The sequence below is a fragment of the Microtus pennsylvanicus genome, chromosome 1, assembly GCF_037038515.1.
Source record: "Microtus pennsylvanicus isolate mMicPen1 chromosome 1, mMicPen1.hap1, whole genome shotgun sequence".
In the NCBI taxonomy this organism is placed as follows: domain Eukaryota; kingdom Metazoa; phylum Chordata; class Mammalia; order Rodentia; family Cricetidae; genus Microtus; species Microtus pennsylvanicus.
Genome location: NC_134579.1, coordinates 26,351,286 through 26,373,455, shown reverse-complemented (window position 1 = coordinate 26,373,455; position 22,170 = coordinate 26,351,286). Strand labels below are relative to the sequence as shown.

Below are 22,170 nucleotides of genomic sequence, written 5' to 3'. Positions count from 1 at the left end.
TCTCTCTAAATCATCTCCTAGAAACCTGCAGGAATATATGGTGTTTGCTACTTAATTTTGTAAAACTACATAATTATAAAATCCCTAACACAAATTTTTTTATATGAATCTATTTATTTAATTTAGGTATTCAACTATTATCACTTGGGAATTCATTCAATGAATTCTCAAATTCATTTCACAAAATTACAATTTAAATATAAAAGATGCATGTAAACCTATATTTAACACCCACCTATATACGATTACTGGACACTATTCTTCTTGATGGAAGGGGACAAACTAATCTTTCTGGAAGGTAATTTGTTTAATATGTATCAAATAATTAAAAAATATCAAGGCCTTTTAGTAGTAGAGAGTAAATTCCACTGCCTAGAATCAAAAAAGTAATTTAAGATGCAGAGAGAATCCAGAAGCCCCCTTGGGTGACCCATAAAATGCAAAGAAATAAAATATCAATACTGAAATATTACTTATAGTCAAAAATTAAAAGGAGTTTAAAATACTTAAATGCGAAGAATAAGTTCGATAAATGATACCATTCACACCCACCGGTTTGTTTTCCCCACAGCAGCAATACACTCTTGAAGAGTTTGTACGACCTTAGGGAAAACATTGTACTTTTTCATTCAATAAAGGCACCAGTGTACCACATGACCAGCAATCCCCATTTCCTGAAGCATCCGTAAGCATTATCCCAAGTTGGCAGACTAATGCAGAGCCTTTGGTCTTCCCTGTATTATAAATATTCTAAGTTCTTACAATGGATGTCTTTGTTCTTATAGCTAACACATGTCAGGAAGAAAATTTTAAGCATGTGAGTTAATTTTGTTTGGCTCATAATTAAGAGAAAGACACCTGACCTTGACCTGGGGTCCTCAAGCTCTGAGTCAGCTCTGTTCCTACCCAGCAGCCATGATTAAGTCTGTTGTGCATGAAATGAACGGGCAGACTCAAGTGTCTCCCAAAGATCTCTTTATGTCATGTTATTCCATTATTCTGAAGTTTAATTAGCTATCAGCCCTGCTTATTTGGACTCTTTAGCAATATTTCAATTTTCTGAAATGTTTCAGAAGGATTGAAGTCAAAGCATTTTATGGTCACCCACAGGGGCTCTGGATTCTCTGACCATACTAATCTCCCCATTGTCACCCTGCCATATGACAGAACTCAATTCGCATGCCACTCACTTGACAAATGGTTTGCTAGTTAGCTCATAGAGTACTCAAGGGATCAAGCAAAGGATTTAGCCTTCATCTGATTGAAGGTAATGAACTGAGACCAGTAACTAAATTTTCTTTTCAGGGAGTGGGCCCTGTGATTGGTTTCTGATTGGCTCTACATCTGCATTTATCAGAATCTTATTATCTAAAGTATTTTGGAAGCTGGAAAGAGCAGATATCAAAACACAGATGGGAATTATAGGAGGTCTCTTGGAGTTGATTAGAGAAAACACTTAATGAAAACGTGAATTCATAGACCTCTCTTTCTCTCTCCCTCCTCTTCCCTGCCCTCCCGCCCCATCCCCTTTCTTGTCTTTGGATGTGATCAGCTTGCGACCAGCTGGCTCTCGGTGTGGCTGCCCTCTTTGGCCCTTCCCACAGCTCATCTGTGAGTGCTGTGCAATCTATTTGCAATGCTCTGGAAGTTCCACACATTCAGACTCGCTGGAAACACCCCTCGGTGGACAACAGAGACTTATTTTACATCAACCTCTACCCAGATTACGCAGCTATCAGCAGGGCGGTCCTGGACCTGGTCCTCTATTACAACTGGAAAACCGTGACTGTGGTGTATGAAGACAGCACAGGTATGGGACTCACACAAGCCCTCCTTGGCCATGTTTATTCTAACAGGCATGAGGTCTGTCAGGTGGTGTGTACAAAAATACTCTCTCCCATAAGCTAACTGAGAATTCTAAAGGAATTTTAGAATGCCATGTAGAGTGAATTTAACAAATTTAGCAAATTTAAAATGTAGGATTTTAAAAATACATCATCTTATAGATATACATTGGGATCTCTTACAGTTCAAACTGTGGGATTTCATTAGTGCACCTCTACTGAGAGTGTAATTGCAATTATAGTGACCTAATTCATGTCTAACAAAAAGAGTTATGCATATATCTACAGAAAGTTATCACAATCAGACAAAACCAGACATTATGTCTCTGCAGTGAACTATTTCCTGGGAAAGAAACTGTGAATCCCGAGGAAGAGCCCAGCACAAAATGTTGGAGCTTTGTCTGTGGCTATAGGCAGTGCTGCAGTTATAGCTCATTCTGTAGCCATCCTACAGCACACTCAATAAACCCTTCTTAAATGAACCAATAGGATACGGTTGTTTGACCTGCTTATTTTAGGATGAAGAGCAGAAGATGGTATCTAATTATCGGGAGACACTGTCTCTGATCCTAGCCGCTTTGAAGTTAGATTTGCTGGCACTTTCCCTTTTGGTTTCTGTTCTTACTTCAAATTTTTTGAAGCTCTGGTTCCTTTGTTAGCATGTGAATGCAATGTGAGTGTGTGTATGTGTTTGTGTGTGTGTGTGTGTGTGCGTGCATGCGCGGGCACAAAGAAGCCAGTGGTTGATACCTGTCTTCCTAGATTATTCCCCATAATTTTTCTTGAACAGGGTCTCCTTTCTCGCTGAGCCTAGAGCTCACTGATTCAGCTAGGCTGCTTAGCCAGTGAACTCCTCCTGTCTCTGTTCCTACACCTATGTTGGGATTGCAAATGCACAAAACCATGGCCATCTTTTATCTTGAGAACTAGAAATCCAAACCCATGTCTCCATGCTTGCACACCAGACCAGTTACTAACTGAGGTGTCTTGCAAGCCCTAATTATCTTACCGTTTCCTCCCTTTGGTTTAAGGTGAACCAATGAATCACCCTTGTCTACATCTTAAAGTCCCAAATTTAGTTCAATGTTGAGTTACCTCCTCTGTCTACGTTCTGTTCATATGAGGTTTGATGAAAAGTCCAGCCCTTAACAATCCCCAACTTCTTCCTAAGTCCTCTTTCTAAGTGTGCAATGTTAAAACATCAACAAATACATTTGTGTCTTTCCACAATGTCAGAATTTATTGAGTAACAATAAATTCACAAGACACAGCATTTCATTAGCAGCAATTTTCCAGAGAATCACCTTTTACTTGATATTTATGGAAGAGACAAGCACAAGTCTTTCTTGTTGTTTATTTCCGATCTGGATTAGTAATGTTAATTATCAAATTATATTTTATATGTCATCCAGTCTATCTATCTCTAAATGAATATATGTAAATTATAGAATAGTTGTAAAGGTTTAGGCAAAGAGTTTCAGAGATCTAAGAGGCCAAAGCAGAACCTGGTAGTAAATTTCTACAGAAGATCTCCAAGGGCAAAGCAGTCTGAAAACAAATAATAAAAATAACCTGTTTTTACAAAATATAGTAATTTAGGGCAGAACCCAGGTTGACCTCAACATTCAACTGGTGAATGCACTCATTGTCTGTGATCACAGTTAAATGTCAAATTTCTCTCAAAATTTCCAGGACTGCCAAAGGAAGGGAAGGCCTTTGGAAATGGAAACATTACACCTTCTAATATTGATCAGTGATATGCTTACATCGCTATGAGGTGAAACATTCCTAACAACTGAATTTCTGGCTTTGCTTAGAATGTGCTTCCTGGTATAGATCAGGCACATGGAAATGAGTTTAATACCTTCATGCACAAAGAATACTACTATTGACCATCGGACCTTTTTGTCAAGAATTTAGAATAGCTCTTTTCTCCATCTGCTGGGTTTGTAATAAGGCTAATGAAATTGGCAGTGAAGATTAGCAGAAAGAGGCACTTCCAAGTGTTTGGCACGTTTTCATTTTTCACTCCCTTCTCAGCAAGCCTTAGCTCATACTATTTCCTAGAAAATGAGTGTCGTGCCGCCTCTATCCGGAATTAAACTCTGGCTCCATTTTATACTGTCAGATAAAGGTGACTATTATGGCCAGAAGTACCCATTTATGTATTTTCCTATGCCTCATCTCATTTTAGAAACAAGCGAAAGCAATAGGTGATTAGACATATAACTCATAAATACGATACACTAAACAGTCCCTATCGGGAAGGATAAGCCACTGGCAGATATAGTACTACTTTCACCTTCTGAACGAGCAGGATGGAAGCGTATTACCAATGAACTCCACAAAGCAAATTTAAGGGACCTTCAAGTAGAAAGTAATTCTGCAAACATAAATGTAGCTAGATGTTTCCATGTTGCCTGCGTTTGTGAAGTAGTTCCATGAGCTATTAAAATCAAACTATCTCTCATTCTAAGGAGCTCTCCTTGGCATAATCCCTTATTCTTTCCACATCCTCAGGAAAACTAAGTCATCTAAAAAGAAAATAAATTATAGAAATACCTGTGTGTAAGAATAAGGTCAAACAATGATATGGGACATTCTATATTTTAATGTATATGTAGACAAAATATAATTAGAAAGGGGAAGTTATAAAATTAATGTTCTAACCATGCCTAATACCACAGAACCCACTTATCAGTAACAGCCATTTTGCACAGCAAAAGCATCAGCACATCATTTTTGCCATTGCTGACCATAAAGTCGAATGACCTATGTAATTCTTACTCTGTTCACCTGAGCTCATATGCTCAATAAATACTTGTTGAAATTAAAATCCCAATGATTTTGTGTGTTACCCAATAAGTGAGAGATGATTCATGATAAAATGATGATGCCTACAACATTAAAAATGTAAATGAATAATCAATTGAACTGCTAAATTAGAACCTAGAGAGTAAGTGGATCAACTGAGATCAATAAAAGCAGACATTCGGTGACTCTGTATGGGTTTAATAGTGCTTAACTCAGGGTTCTCTGGTATAGTAATTACCATAAACAGGAGGAAACAACAAAGCTGAAGGAAAAGGAAGGACTTAGGTGTGCTCAGCACCCACCTCTACAACAGAATTAAGTACCCAATAAAGAGCACTTTATTGGGATTTGTTTAGTAAGAGTTTGTTAAATAGCCTGAAGCCAACACAGATGTCGTGGGACAAAATGCCCCATTACTCCCATCCAAGTCAACAGGAGCAGCGTGAAAGTCTCTAAGGACAGCAGGCAGTTCACTCAAAACTTGCCAGCAGGATTCCGTCCTCTACAAGTTAAATTGCAGAATGACTCTAGAGCATTCTTCAGAAGAGTGATGTTTTGACATGCCTCACCTCTTCCCTCCTTCCTTCCCAGGTGCACACATCAGTCACCTGCCCCAAGTCTCCCATTCTGCAGCAATTGAGACATCCTGAGAACTTGCTGCATTTAGGACCACTCTCTGCTTCATTAGACTCCCGTGGAAGCCTGGCTTCTTTTCTTTAACACACAGCAGAAAGCTGAGAAGCTGAGCACCAAATGCAGCATAAAGTCTAGTCAGCACTTTCTGCTTTCCCGGGGCCTAGGTCACCGAAATGCAGCCTCTGACAGTTATGTAGAACACAGAGTCAGCAACCTTTTTACATAAAGAGTAAATAGTGGTACAGTATTGTGGCCATATGGCCTGGACACAACTACTTTGCTGGAGTTCATATACGCTATGTAGATGAGTGGACATAGTATGTAACAGTAAAACTATATTTATAAAGGTATATATGCTTGGCTAGACTTGGCCCTGGGCCTCTAGTTTTCCTTGACATAAAATATAAAGGAGAAGGAGAGAAGTAGAGGAAGGGGAAAGGGGGAGAGACAGACAGAACAAAAAGCAAACATTTGTAAAACCTGAGATTTATCCACATCAGTGAAGCTCTACAGTTGGTCTTTTTATTTTTTTTAATAGACCATTGTTAACCTTTGCCTCATTCTCAGTGAATTTTTTCCAACGGGTATCTTAGCTCACTTGACAAATTTTCTTCAGTGTAGGATAAAAGTGGGCAGTATCTTTCCTTATCTATCAGAGGTCAAGACTAACAATCAAATGATAAGAAGAAATTAGGAACATAAAGGAATAATGGATTTATTTAACCAGATTTTTTACATGATACATGATCCTTCAGAATCAACACGAAAAAAAAAACCTCAGGGATACCTGGACTTCAGTGTGTGTGCGTGTGTGTGTGTGTGTGTGTGTGTGTGTATGTATGTATGTATGCATGTATGTACATATGAATGTGTATGCAGTACAGGGGTACTGTACATAGCAGGCAAGTATTCTACCACTAAGCTATTATTCCAGTCCCTAAAGCTTTGTCTCCTCTTATATTGAGTCTGAATGGAAAATGGACCCCAGTGCAGAAATGTGAATGGCCAAAAATGATGTAATGGTGATAGAAATCGAAAAGGTCCACTGCAGAATGGTTCTCTGCAGTGAATAAGCTATGTCAGAAACTGTCACACTTGCATTTTTACAATTCAGAAGCTGCAACAATTATGCCATCTTTAATCACTGATTTTACTTGGCAGTGGCCATTGGCAGTCACGGAATCTTTTGTTGCTGTCTTAACACTAACCTTAAGTCTTAGATCATATGTTCACCATCACATAAATGCTACAAAATGGCACTGAAGGGCTTTAAAGGCTGCAAGGTTGGAAGAGGCCTCGCTGAAGACACAGGCACAGAGCTGATAGGGACACCAAGAGGCCCATCGCTGGTGATTAGATGGTAGAGAACTAAGCCACAGAACCTTAACCATGCACAGGGATGTCCTAAAAGCCAGGTCTGGGTCCAGTCAATTGGTGGCTCAAGGGGACTGTTTCAAGCAAAGGCTTGTTGTAAACTAAATCCCTGGATGAGATTTAAGGGTTCATTACCTGTTAATATTGCCACACAAGCATCATATAATCTGATGAGAGGTTGGTGGGTACCACTGCACTCACTGTAGGATTAAACACCTCTTCTTTGACATTAGCGTGATGAGGGACCCCCATGCCCCATTGACCACTAGGGTTCCTAAGACCCCAGCTCTGACCATTCTTAGAGGGTTTTAATACACCAATATCTCCATGTGTTCCTTGTTAAATTTGATAAGGTGATGTTTCATTTGTAGAAATAACATTGTGCTGGATTATTGGTTGTTTATTCACACAAGCAACATACGAGGCGTTCTCCCCCAGTATTTGCACTCAAAAAGGAGAGAACTGCTATTTTATAATAACGGAATCATTCGGGGCACAGCACAGCCTGAAAAAGGAGAGAACTGCTATTTTATAACGGAATCATTCGGGGCACAGCACAGCCTGAAAATGACTGTTTTATGCAACATGGAGAAACACAGGTTAGGACAGAGCCTGTTCTTCCACCCAGTTCTCCTTGTCTCCCTGTGTTGTTTTGTTTTCTTATTTTGTTTTAGTTTTGTTTTATTTGTTTGTTTGTATAGGTGGGAAAATGGCTTTCTCAATTGGGACTCTTCAATAGTCAAAGGAAAGAGGCGGTTTGAAGAAGGGTTGCCAGGTCTACACTGACTTTGGCAGGGGAGAGGGGAGAGAGAGCTGGAGGACAGGATGGTTGTAGGAGTGTTGGAAGTCATTGCTCCTCAGACCTTCCACCCTTTTCTCTTCAAGGAACTAGAATATGCCATACTGTGTGCATGAGCCCCAACACTGTTAACAGACACTAATCATTAAAACAGTTGCTGATTCCTTTAAACATTCTAAGGATGATTTCTTTACAAGGCTATGAAAAACATGAACTTGGCAGGCTAGAGAGGGTTGATTTTCACAGTGTTTTATCACACTTCATTAGGCAAACACCTACACAACTGGCATAGATCAAGCAAGTAAATGCTAGATTACGTTTCATTGGGAAAACCACATTCATGCCTAGTTTTTATTTTCTCTCTCTCTCTCTCTCTCTCTCTCTCTCTCTCTCTCTCTCTCTCTCTCTCTCTCTCGTTCTCACTCTAACACAACAGTCAGAGGGACAGAATGATAGAAGAGATCCTTTATTATAAACATTTACTATTATCAAAAATGTTCCAACACAAGCAAAAATATCTCTGACCTTTTGACTCCCCCAACCTGTTTATCTAAACAAAATACAAAAGTAAATATTTAGTATATAAGTAGCAGTCAATGTCATGAAGAAAGAGAAAGCAGCTAATAGAAAAGAAGTTTGTAATTTATGTAGGGATGTCTGGGAAGTACTTATAATAAAAGTAAAACCCCAAAAAAGTACAAGGACCAAGCCATGTGGATACCTGGAGAGAGAATTCTAAATCTCAGTTAGAAGGAACAACTGGGGAGAAGGCCCTGGAATGAAGTAACCCTCCAATGGCATCTCAGTGATGCACCCATTATTAAAAACCTTTCACACAAAGGAGCTAGAGAGATGCGTGAATGGATAAAAGCATTTGCTATGCAAGCCTGAAGAACTCAGGCCCAAGCACCTCATAAAAAGCCAAGTATGGCAACAGAGGTGCCTTAACCCCAGCACAGTATGGAAAGAGTAGAGACAGGAGGATGACGTGGGGCCATCATCTTGTTCCAGCTACAATGAGAGTCCTGCCTCAAGAGCAGAAGATGGAGGGTGATAAAGATGTCAGGACACCTGAAATGGTCCTCTAGTTATAATGTGTGTGCATGAGCTCATGTGCCTACACACAAGCACTCATTAAGCACACGTAACACTCAATACGTGCCCACACGCATGCAAACACACCCACACAATCTAGCTACACACCAATAAAATAAAAGTCTCCCATTTACTAAAGTAATAGAATATATGATTAAAGGATCTTGGGCCATTATTTTAGACTTCTCTAAGCACACTCTCTAGGCCCTAACCCAAATACTTTCCAGGAACAGTAGAAGGGGCTTTAGCACAAGCTTTCCCTAGTCCCTGCTTTATCTTGTTCCTAGACCTTCCTCTCTAAATTCATGATTATCCTGGCCCTTGTTTCGTTGTACTTACGTGGTTATGAAGAACGCTCAAGTGCAGGATATGTGAGCAAGATTTTAATGTCTGAATGTTTCAGATGCAACAGAAAAGAGACAGGTCTTGAGAGCAAGGTGGCCACTTTTGCTGTCTGCATACTGAAAGCAGGGCTCTTAAGAGGGTCAAGGGGAGCAGCTTTGGCATAATTGAAAGCATGAGCTTCCAACTGACCAATAGGACTCTTGGGAGAGCACTCCTTGCTTTTCAAAGGGCTTCTTCCTTGGCGTCACAGAATTTTGTCACAGAAGGGACCTACTGTGGATTTCTGCAGTACCCCGTGTAAGACATGATTTATATTCCAATGCTGGATAGATTGCTTCCTGTAGAACTCCAACTCATGTTACACCATACCGTCTTGATTCCACCCTCCTAGAGTATAATATATGTAATATGTATCATATGTATTACATATATATATATATCATATATGTGATACATTTACATGTGATTAAACAATATGGGAGAAAAAAATAGCATAATAGGGAAAAATCTGGAAGCCAGAGTGCAGTTTTCAGTGTTTGGGATCATGTCACGTTTCAAAAGTGAGGTTTGAGCCCAAATTGGAGCTGGTGAGGAGGTGAGCCATGTGGTACGAGAAGGTTCCAGGCAAAGCTAGCTGCTGGTGCTGGTGAAACTGTGTCTGGTATATTATGGAGCTAGTAAGAAAAGCAGTGTGACTGAAGTTGACTTAAATGACATTAGTGGTGGAAGAGGTCAGGGGAGAGGGATTGATGGATGCTGTGGGGGCACTGGAGAACCCTGGAAGAGTTTGTACTCTGTGTGTACTGAACAGGATCAAATCGACAAAGTATTAATGGATTATTCTGGCTGCTGTATTGATAAGGCACTCTAGAGGGCTGACAGTAGTCATTGCAATCTGCCAATTACTCCTATAGTAACCAAGACAAGAAATGGAGATCCTAGCATTGGAGTAAGAGAGCATCAGCACTGGAAACATCTTAGAGGCTGAACGAGTTTACCAATCTAAGTGTCTCAATGTGCCCCCCATTTGCAAGCTTTTCCTGTATGCCCCTTTTTCTTGTTACCATTTGCATTACAGTATGGGGTGTGTTTTAATGGTGGATCCAACAGCAAAGACTCCTCCAGAAAGCTGTGGAAGCAGCATCGTGAATATTCCCAGCAAGCACAAGTCATTGTCTCCTGCTTTGACAACATTTTAAAGCTGTCCTATGTACCCATCACTACCTTTGTTACTGAATGACACAGACTCTGATGCATTAAACTCAATTACCTGAGAAACTCCCGGCACTTCGGGTTGCAGACACTTCCTTCAGTGGACTGATATAACAGGAAAGGAGTAGAGTCCCATAGCTCTCCTAAAGAAGCAGTTTTGCTGGCATTCCAGTTGAGTCATATGTCAAGGAAAACATATTGCTTTCCTTTGACATGAGACAAATGCCATATGGCAAGTTTATTTTTAAATAGTAGGTTAGAACAGGAAATCTATGTTCTGTCGTAGGAACTATTAATGCTCTGGTAAAGGCAAAGCAGGCTATGCTTTGTGGGCTAAAAGAAAACCATAATGATAATAATATCTTGATACAGTAGAGGTTGGAAGACAGGGAGGTGAGTAAAAGATAATCTTTTCATCTTTACCACAAGCCAATGGATAGAGTTGCCATCCTCTGAGATGGTAAAGGATTTGGGTGTCGTTAACCTGTAGGAAGCCAGATGGATATTGTCTCACATTCCTGTCTGTTGCTGTGTTTGAATTTTCTGACCAAAAGCAACTTAGGGAAGGCAAAGGTTAATTAGCTTACAGTTCCAGGTTACAGTTCATAACAGTTGGTCAAGCAGGAACTCAAGCGGCTGGTCACCACCATAGTCAAGAGCAGAAACAAACTCATGCACCTTGCCTGCCTCCTTCGCTCACATACAAGTCAGGACCCATCCCAAGAAAGCTGTGTGTAACACAAATTCTAAATGATCTTAACAATAAAAACCTGGAGTCAGTTATAGGAATTAATGCTGAAAGATGAGAGAAGCAGAGCAGGCAGCCACTAGTTCTTACCTCTACCTAATCCTCAGACCGAATGGCGATCCTGACCCTAAGAACTCTCAGACTGGCTGCTCCGAGTTCCTGTTTCCTTCTGCCTTATATTTCTCTCTCTGCCTAGCCATATCACACCTGTTTCTACGTCTGTAGTGCTGGGATCAAAGGTGTGAGCCATCACCACCTGGCTCTGTCTCTCTTTAAGACTGATTCAATCTCGTATAGCCAGGGTGGCCTTGTCACAGAGGTCAGCCTGCCTCTGTCTCCTGAGTACTGGGATTAAAGCTGTGTGCCACCTCTGCCTGGCCTCTGTGGCTAACTAGTGTGGCTAGCTCTGCCCTCTGATCTTCAGGCAAGCTTTATTTGTTGCAGAACAAACAAAATATCACACAGCTGGGTCTTCCCACTTCAACTAACAATTGAGACAATCCGCCAAAGACATGCCACAGCCCATCCTTTTCTAGATGCTTCCTCAATTGAGACTCTCTTGCCAAGTGATTTTAGGTTGTGGCATGTTGTCATTGAAAACTAACCCTCACAGATATCAAATGTTCGGCCATGAATGTGCCAAATTTGAATTTTAGGCACACATAAATATCAAAAGGAGTTGTGAATAGAGGGGTCTGGATTTCAGGAGAGTAGTCTGCACTTTGGATGCAAATGTGAATAGAAAACCCAGAATGCAGAAGGCAATGAGTACTTGACAGAAAACCCAGTCCCAGATTCGTGGCACGTGGCTTCTAAGAGGTGTTGTGTAACTGCTTAGTCCTTGACTTGTTAGTTTATGATTTCCGTAAGTCACTTCTGGAATCCGTCACAGCTGCACGAGATGCCTAACCAGTGGTCTGCAATAGTTATTAGTCCTTGTACCACATGTAGACAAAGTTGGAGAGAAAGGATGATTTATGTGATTATTTTAAAATCAATATCTAGTTAAATGTTTAGTCCTTGATGAACTGCTGGGACTGATAAGGAGGTGTGGCCTTATTGAAGGATGTGTGTCATTGAAAGTGGACTTTGGAGTTTCAAAATCCCATGCCACACCCAGAATCTCTCTCTCTCTCTCTCTCTCTCTCTCTCTCTCTCTCTCTCTCTCTCTCTCTCTGTGTGTGTGTGTGTGTGTGTGTGTGTGTGTGTGTGTGCATGCATGCATGCATGTGTGTGCACACGTGTATAGGTCAGTGATCTAGAGTCAGTCTTGCAAGGCAAGCACTGCTTCCCGCTGATGCATTTAACCTATCCTCACGGCCCGTGTACTCTATTACCTTCTCCACTGTCCTCCAAATCCTCTTCTCCCCTTCTCCCAGCTTCTCTCCAGTTTACTGAACGCCCCCTGCACTCACGCCCACACAAATACACCCACACAAAAGCCAGGACCTAGGTTCTGCAGATGAGACAGAATATACAGGATTTATCTCTCTGATTCTGGGTCATTTCACTTACTATATTTCCCCATCCCTTTCTTCTTTCTGCGAATTTCGTAGTTTCATTATTATCTGTGCCTGAATCAAATTCCACTGTGAACATGTACATTCAGCAAGGACGAATTTGAAATGAGATTAACATACAAAGAAATGTCAGTGACTGAAAGAAACAAATCCTAAGAGAATCTATAGAGAAACAAACACAAAAATAACAACTGGGCTCTTGAATGCCAACATGTCACGCACCCTTGGATATCCTAGTAAAATGATTGAAGGTCCCAACCACCATGTAAACAGATGAAATACCTGCTCCGAAGACTGTACTCAAATAATGACTGAAGTTTTGGTTTGGGAGTTTTTCAGTTAAATTTATTTCTTTTGTATCACAACTGTAGTTTTCTGTCCCTCCTCTTCTCCCACCCCACCACCATCTACTCCTCTTCTGTTTCTGTTCAGAAAGGGGCAGGCTTCCTATGGGTATCAACAAAACATGGTATTTCAAGTTATGATAGGACTAAGCACCTCCCCTTGTATAAAGGCCAGGCAACCCAGCATGAGGGTTAGGTCCCCAAAAGCCAGCTAAAGACTTAGGAACAGCCCCTGCTCCCACTGTTAGGAGTCCCCCGAGAAGACCAAGCAATGTGACTGTCAGATATGTGCAAAGGTCCTAGATCAGTCCCATGCAGACTCTCTGGCTATCAGTTCAGACTCTTTGAGCTCCTAGGAGCACAGGTCAGTTGTGTCTGTGGGTTAAAAGTCCTTGACCCCTCTGGTTCCTGCAATCCTTCCTCCGTCTCTTCAGCAGAATTCCCCTAGCTGGGTCTAATGTTTGGCAGTGAGTTTCTAGATCTGTTTCCATCAGATGAAGGCTCTCTGATGACTGTTGGGGTAGTCACCAGTCTATGAATATAGCAGAATATCATTAGGCATCACTACATTGACATATTTTTTCTCCAATGATATTTGGTTCTATCCGAGATCTCTGGGCCATCCATCCTCTGGGTTCTGGCACTCCAGGCAATGTCAGGGGTGGGCTCACTCTCATGGCTCAGTCTCAGGATGGACCTGTCAGTGGTTGGCCACTTCCACAATCTCTGTACCACCCTTACCCCAGCACATTCCATATACAGGAAAGACTTCATACCAAAGGCTGTGTGGCTTGGTTGGTGCCCCAATCTCTTCACTGGAAATATTCCCTGGTCACAGAAGACATCCAGTTTAGGCCAGGTATCCACCATTACTAGGAGTCTTAGGCATATACCTAACAAATGCTCAATCATACCACAAGGACACTTGCTCAACTATGTTCACGAAAGATTTATTTATAATAGCCAGACTCTGGAAACAACCTAGATGTCCTTCAACTGAAGAATGGATAAAGAAAATGTGGTATTTTTAAACAATGGAGTACTATTCAGCTATTAAAAATAATAACATCATGAATTTGAAGGCAGATGGATGGTACTAGAAAAAAAGGCATCCAGATTAAGGTAACCCAAACTCAAAATGATAAGCATGGTACGTACTTACTTATAAGTGGATATTAGCTGTAAAGTAAAGAACAAAACTACAATCCACAGACCCAGCAAGGCTAGGTAACAAGGAGGGCCCAAAGGGGAATCATATAGATCTCCCTGGGAAGGGGAAATAAAAGAGATCTTATGAGTGGGCTGGAGATGGGTGGGTATGGGAACATGAAGGATTGCATTGTGGGTAGATGTAGGGGGAGGGTACTGAAAGAGACGACTGGAAAGAGAGCATTTCAGGTCAAGTAGAACTTGGTGCAAAGGAAACTCCCAGGAACCTGCAAGGGTGACTTAAGCTTTTGAATGTCTGGTGCATTCCCTTGCATTTACTCATAGGATAGCAGCAGAAACGAAGGGGATTCTGCGCACAGTCAGTGTCACATGAAGGACACTGTCATTTCACTGTCATTGTGCACAGCTTAGCCCGCTGTGATGTTAGGGACGGCAAGGCTGCTCAAATCCTCCTCGCTATGGGATAAAAGGTCCTTGCTACAGGATCTTAACAAGCAACAATTCACAGTTCTTTTCTGTTTTCTCTTCCTCCACTTGTTTAAACTTGCCATGTATTCAACCCCAGTCCCCTGTCCAGAAATCTCCAAAGTTCCGAATTCTACTCAGGAAGTCAGCCTTGAGATATATGCAAGAGACATTGCTTTTAGCTACCATAGATATTATCCAGAATTCAGGCCCAAAATATATTGCTGGAGTTTACTGCAATATAGTCAATCTAAAGTGTTTGGGTTAGGTTCCCCCATGAGTTCCTTTGTGATCAAGAGCCACAATTTTTCCTTATGTTGCCTCCAACTTACCTTTTTTTTGTCATTGTAATTTTGAAACACCATATTCTGAAGCTCTGCACTAAGGCAGGCCACACTTCCCCCAAGTAATTTGTGTCTCTCATTTCCATTTCTCAGCCCATATTTTTCTTTCCCTCTGGAAGATTCCCAATTTATACATAGATGCCCTTAAGAATCCTATTAGATGTTGGTATATTAATATACCCACACATTTGTGAAATGCCATTTTGCATGTTTCTGAGTTCAAATGCAGAAGAAATTAACATTTAAAATGTGTGATCTGATCTTCAGGTCCCAATGGTTTATTACACTCATTTTTACAGCCTCAAACCCACTTGTATGGTGTAATGAACAGGGAATTGGATTAAGACTCAAGAAAACTGAGGCACTTTCTTTTTGAACTGAGACTCATTAAATAGAACGAAAGCTACCAGGGAGTAGATTGGATTGCGGTGTGCAGGAGAGAGCTTCTCACACCGAGAGGTGTTCAGCAGCAATGGGAGGGGATTCCTGCATCAAGTAAGACTTTGACCTTTAAAGTCCCTTTCAATTCCTGGTGTCTGTGCCTCATTCTCAGGGCTGATCTAGACAATTAACCTCTCTGTGCATCACTCTCCTCTCCATGAAATAGCTCCTGCACCTGAACACTTCCAAAGAATATTCTAGGTTTAGTGGGCATTTAGGAGGCAAGCAGCATGCTGGGAAAAAGAGACAGTGCAAATAGCAAGGCTTGTTATTATTGAAGAAGACACATAGCATTTTTTACATTCCCACTGGAAACAGAAGGGGTTTTTATTCCTCTTCCATATGCTCTGCCCCATGCCACAGCTCCTCAATACAGAAGGAGATCAGCATTTTTTCTGTGTCATACTTGAATACACAGAGGAGACAACCAAAATGTTTAGAATTGGCCACGTAGACACTTTTTAAATGTTATCTCTATATGCAGCCTAGCTCACATTCATGTGAAACAACCTGAATTTGCTCTAAAGCACTTTCAACTTTAGGTTTCTAATTGCATGCCTGGAAGTGAGGATCAGAGGGGACACGTGTGATATTACCTCATAGCCAGCAGTTTTGTCTTTGAACTTAGAGAAAAATTTCAAGAGGTGTACAATAAACTTGTGCGCCCATGGTTTCATCCAGACGCAGTAGCCATTTCTAATGGACCAAATTTATTTTAAATCTTCTCTCATTCTTTCAACATAAGCATAACTACAAGTGAGGAATGATGGTGTGGGAGGTCCTTCTGACAATGTGTTGCTTTCATTGGTTAATGAATAAAAAAACTGCCTTGGCCTATTGATAGGGCAGAACTTTTGTAGTCGGGAAAGACAGAACTGAATGCTGGGAGAAAGAAAGGAGAGACGGTGCCGTGGATCTTACCAGAGTAAGACGTGCTGCTGAAACTTAGCCAGTAAGCCAATGCCAGGTGGCAATACACAGATTAATAGAAATGGGTTAAACTAAAATGAAAGGGTTAGCCAATAAGAAGTTAGAGCTAATGGGCTAAGGAGTGATTTAATTAATTCCGTTTCTGTGTGGTTATTCTGAAGCTAAGCTAACCAGGCAGCCATGACGAACAAGCGGGCCCTCCTCCTACAATCCACACCCCCATACGCCTCACTCGACAGGCTGGGGCAGGAAAACCAGAAGACCCAAGGCATCCTGGGCTATACAGCATACTAGACTTTGTCTCAAACTTTCAATGTGTGGCGATCAAAACTCTGGGTTCAATTTTTAGAACCATGAAAAGAAAAGTATGAGTAACAGTAGCTATGAGCTCTATAGAAAATTGTATGTAAAGGAAATTGTAGATATTTTGACTTTTTTGCTCACTAATACATTGTTGTACCTACTTTAGAAACCAACTTTCTTCACTACAGCCACATAGCAATCCATGAAATGTAGGAAGCTTAGCAATGATACAACACTATCTCGCAAACTCATCCTTCATCTTTTCCCTAATTGCCCCAGGAGCATTCATTGGATTTCATTGTGGCATCTCTTTTGTCTTCTTTGGTCCAGAACCTTCCACTCTCATTCATGACATTGATAGTCATGGAGAGTCAAGATGAGATCAATTTTATATAATATTACTTTATACTAAGGTTTCTGTCCCATCTGGTTCCACAATCATTCAGTCCCAAATAAACACACAGAGGTTTATATTAGTTATAAACTGTTTGGCCTGTTAGTCAGGATTATTAGTAACTAGCTCTTACAACTTAAACTAACACATTATTCTTATCTGTATTTAGTCACGTGACTTGATACCATTTCTCAGTAAGGCATTATCTTTTGCTTCCTCTGCACTTGGCTGGCAACTGTGTCTCTGCCTTTTCTCTTCCCAGAATTCTCTTAGTTTGGCCACCCTGCCTGGATACTGACCAATACTTCTTGCCTGTCTGCTGGTCAATTGGCATTTTATTAAACCAATAAGAGTGACAAATCTTTATCATGTATAAGAGGATTATTTCACAGAAGTCACTTACTTGGGTCTGTCTGGTCCATTCCTGATCTTCATTTCAATCTAAAACGCCTCCACCTAGATGGGCTAGAAAAACCACCACATTCCTAGTTTAGGAAGTACCATTGGTATTGCCTGTAACAGAAGTCTTGTCAGGGTTGGGTCACCTAATCTGGGCAGGCATCCAAAGGAGGATATCAGAAATCTGGGGGCTGCTCTTAAATCTATTTCCTTATCCTAAGGTCATTATCTGTTTAACAAATAACTTTTAACTAGTCATTACAATGAAACATGAAATGCTTGATTGATTACCACAAACTGCAAATAGAAAGGAAAGCTTTCAGTGAATGTTCTCTCCTGTGAAGGGAGAAAGCCTTCTAAATTGTAGATTCAGCATCATTTGCCATGAAGGCAGCTATTGCTTCAGGAAGACGGGTGTAAAGTCACTCCCCTTCTCACACCTTGGGTCTATAACCTTTCAGTCTGCAGAGCCTTCCTTCCCCAAAGCCAATTCACCTACACACCGAGGAAGGCATCTTCTCATTTACAAGCTAAATGATAGAATTCTATAAAGGGAAAATTATGCCAATTAGAAACTGACCTTCTGTATTAACTTATGCTCTTCTCCCTCTCTTGGCATGAAAATCTTTGCTGAAACTATTATGAAAATGGTTGGTCACAGCAGGCCAAGAGAAGGTCTAATGCATTTATTCTGGTCTAGATTTTGCTTTCTCTATTTGCTGGCCTAGTAACTTGTTTAGTTGAACTATTCATTCAATCACTTGTTCCAAAATACAAGAACCGGGCAGGGTCACTGATTAAGGAGAAAAATCTCCACTTGGGAATCAGGAGGCAGACTTGACTTTAAGCCCTGAACCTGCTATATGATGGTCACCTCCAGTTACTCCAGCCTATAGTAGGCCCAGCCAGCTTCCTATGTCTGAAATCAAGTGGCAATGATACTCCATCCACGCAGGGACACTTTTCAGCATGAAAATCTCTTCCGAGCTTTAAAGGCCTTGCAGAGTTCAGCGCAGGCTTAGGATCTCATGAGCACCCAGGAAACACGTCCTCTTGAATGTGGATGAATGAATTGGGAACTGGAGTCTGCCAACTTTAAATGCCAACAGGTCCTGGCTAGGAAGATGTGCTTCGAGGTTGACATTCCATTCAACAAAGAAAAAGGGGCAGCTCTTTGCAGCATATGAAATGTAGTTTTAAAATGTTTTCTCCATTTTGTCTAAAGGACACATTGCGCTCTCCTAGGTGGTCATGCTCAAGCTAAAAAAGAAAAAAAAAATATGTGATAGCAGAACATGAAGCCTGAGCAAAGGAAGAGAGGAAAATCTGTCTTCGGTTCTGTTTTTTCCTTCTCATCAAACCATTTGAAGCTTCCATGCTCCCTCAGGACCAATGGCCTGCATTTATAAGGCAGGGTGGGGACACAGAAAGATAGAGCATTAGACTCACAGATAACCTTAAGCTATGGATCCTGCCAGCTATCCCTGTAGCCCCAAGTAAGTTATTTAATTGTTCTGGGCCTTGGTTTCTGTATCTGAAATAATAAACATGAGAAATTGCTTCATAGTGCTATTATGAGGTTTAGCTAATAAAAAAAATAACACACACACACGTATATATATATATATATATATATATATATATATATATATATATATATTCATCATTCCACCCCCAACTTCATTCTTAGCACTTGGTGGTGGTTCAGAAAAAGAAACTTAGTAGGTTAAAAAAAAAAAGGAGTGTTTCAGTTTTAGTTCTTGACTGATTTGAAAAGGAGTGAGAGCCCAAGAAGTCTGCTGTTCTAATTTTGATTTTATGAAAAGAAGAAAGGGGTGGGTGGAAAATATGCTAACTCTTAACATGGTTGTGCAACAGTATCCCTCATCTCTACTCAGTTTAACTCTAAAAATAGTGTCTTGAAAAACCGGCCACACTTCAGATTCAAACCTGTCTCCTGTGTTGGAGAAGCCTTTCCAATGGAAGCTGAAACAAATGGGACCACTGGGGGAGAGCAATAAAAAATAACAGAGAAAGAAGCAAAGGTCTCACGTCTGGAAGGGGCTGGAAACCATGTGCCGTCCTGAACCAGGCACAGCACAATTTCCATACAATTTCCATCTGAACACTCATAAAGTTTAATATTCTCTGTTGATTACTTCTAGCTAACAAATCCCGAAGGCACTGAACTGCAGACTTTCTTTTCAAGTAGGTTTCCCAATGTGACTGGAGTTCTTGAGAGAGGATGGGGGCAGCATCCTGCAGTCTAGCGAACACCAGTTAACATCAGTGACCTGAGATGGAGCTTTTCCACAGGTGTACACCTTGTCTAGCAATGGACTCCCATTAGGGAAAAGTGCAACTCGGGGAATCCAGACCTGTGGCAAAGCAAATATTCCATCAATTTAGGCCGCTGCACACACTTTGCTACAAACACCGGCAGTTATATTTTAAATGACATTTCTGCTTTTACCATCCTACTCACCCCAAATCCTATAGTACATTTTCATCAAAAAAGGACGTAGCCAACACATCATTCTAAAGTATTAGCAAGAGTTATAATGAGTCATTTATAAATAGTCTGATTATAAGATTACACAAAGCAAGCTGACTAGCTGGTAAATGACATGCTGCAAATAAATATTAGATGATAAGTTTTCATTAGTTAGCAACCCCAAGAAATCTTTGTAATCATTGAAATTTTAAAAGATACCAGGAGTTTGGACTGGAAAGGTGGCTCATCACTTAACTCCCTGCTCTTGCAGAGGACCAGAATTCAGCTCCCAGCATTCACTTCAGTCAGCCCACAATTTCGGTTATTCCAAATCCAGGGGATCGGATGCCCTCTTCTGGCCTCTGCTGGTCCAGGTACATACACATGCACATGCATGCACACTCACACACATATTCATAAGAACAGATTTTTGAAAACATGTTCCAAAAAGGGTAACAGGTGCTGTTTCATTGAGTACCTCTAGAAACTTTGAGCAAGGTTTTGTTTGTTGAAAGTGCGTAGTCACAGACTTGATATGTTAAAGACTTGGAGTGTTGGCTGAGTGGCTAAAAGGACAATTGCATGCTAAATAAACTCAAAATGCACTTGGGAAAATTATGCTTCCAAGCCACAGCCCCAGAAATGGAAAATATCAGTGCAAATTACCAGACAAGGAGCGATGACAAATAGGAAGTCAATAGTGTAACCTTTAGGTTGGTGGCTGCTTGATACATTTTGGGAATGTTCTGCTTTGACTGTAAATGGCAATAAACAACACAGATCTATCTCTGTGCATGATTGGATGCTATTTTCCAGGTCTAATTCGCCTGCAAGAGCTCATCAAAGCTCCCTCCAGATACAACATTAAAATCAAAATCCGCCAGCTGCCCTCTGGGAATAAAGATGCCAAACCTCTGCTCAAGGAGATGAAGAAAGGCAAAGAGTTTTATGTGATATTTGACTGTTCACACGAGACGGCTGCTGAAATCCTTAAGCAGGTAAGAGGTGTGTGGAAGGGGCAAAAGATGGGAGAAAAAAATATCAAAAAATATAGCATTGGGTTTTGGTTTTTACTTGTTTATGCTTGGTATAGCCACACGGTATAGGATGAGACAAAGACTAATTTTCAGACCCCTTTTAATGAGCTATGGGTAAGGTTAGTTCAGATCCAGTTGTGATGTGTGTGTACTACTCTGCATGTGCTATGTGGTAAGTATACCCTGCTAGTAGATGGGAAGAGATAATAAATTCTCAAGGTGATGTAAATATCTGTGTTCTTTACACCTTCTGAGAAGATCAGGACACATCTTATTTGTGCAATGCCTAACTTACTTGGCAAGGCTTCTGTGGCCTATGCTGCAGGATTGCAAGCACAATAAGGCGGTGACACAATCTCAGCCCAAAGAAGATACTTCTATCATTATGGACAGCAAGCATCTTTGCCTTCATCTCCAGAGGATGTGGATGAAAAGAGGCAATTAAAATTTTTTTCACAGATGAAAGGTGTCAGTCATGTTTATAATAATAATAAAACAATGATAATTGAGTTGTTGAGAGCTTCGGTCTAGCACCCACAAAAGGAAATTCAGAATCTTTAAAAGGTAAAGCACTGATTCCCAGTTCTCCCTGCAGAGTGATTCTAGTTCCCAGGGACTTGTGGCAACAGCTGTATGCGCTGAGGCTGTCATACTTTGGGCACTAGAGTACTATACTAAAGATTGCAGATTTGGACTAGAACTACATCTAGAAAGTATATATGTGCATCTAGAAATACTAGTTTCAAATATGATCAGAAAGAAATCAAAGAACATCTGGAGGAATATCGGGGGGGAAAACTATATGCAACTTTTACACTTAAATAGATTTGTCACATAGCCAATGTCCTTGTCGATATTTTAAAATAATGCACACTATATAAATTGTGCACCATGGTTAAAAACACCAGAGGTTGTTAATGGATGGCAATTTCATGAGTGCACCATCAGCTCCCGATAAATGAGCACTGTGATTCTTGAACCACTAGGATGTCGTCTTCTGGTACAGCCATGTATCCTGGGGCTCCAAGTTCTATGACCATACTTGTGGAGCACTTCTACAGACACTGAGTTAAAAATTAGAGCTGTGATTGCACCAGAAAGACATACTAAGAAAGGCCAATCATTTGTCTGTATTACCCATTGAATGATTATACTAAAAGATTCTACTGAGAACTGCCTTATCGTAAGGCTCCATTTGCACAGCTTACCACAACTGATTAAAGTACACAATGAGGTGTAGATTGGAACTTGGAAAAAATCACCCAGATTTTATGTGTAACTCTCAAAATGCAAAGAAGTAAGCCTTTCCCAGGAGGCCCTTATGGCAAAGAGTGGAGACGTGTTACCTTCAAGAGAATGACTTTCTAATGACATGTATGTGTACTGACTCACACAACTAGCTACATCTTCCCCAAAAGACAGACCTGAGATAAGCAAGAGAAGACTGTCGTGGGTCCTGGCT

The 22,170-nt window shown here is 40.8% G+C and overlaps 1 protein-coding gene across 12 annotated transcripts in view; it reads left to right on the top strand.

The window, feature by feature from the left end:
• Positions 1-22,170, top strand: part of Grik1 (glutamate ionotropic receptor kainate type subunit 1) — a 385,263-nt gene that overhangs the window by 236,331 nt on the left and 126,762 nt on the right. For all 12 annotated transcript variants that reach the window (XM_075959398.1, XM_075959428.1, XM_075959383.1 and 9 more), the window contains exons 3-4: positions 1,553-1,810; positions 20,488-20,669. In XM_075959398.1, the coding sequence (XP_075815513.1) occupies positions 1,553-1,810; positions 20,488-20,669 (440 nt within the window). The remainder of the gene's footprint in view (positions 1-1,552; positions 1,811-20,487; positions 20,670-22,170) is intronic.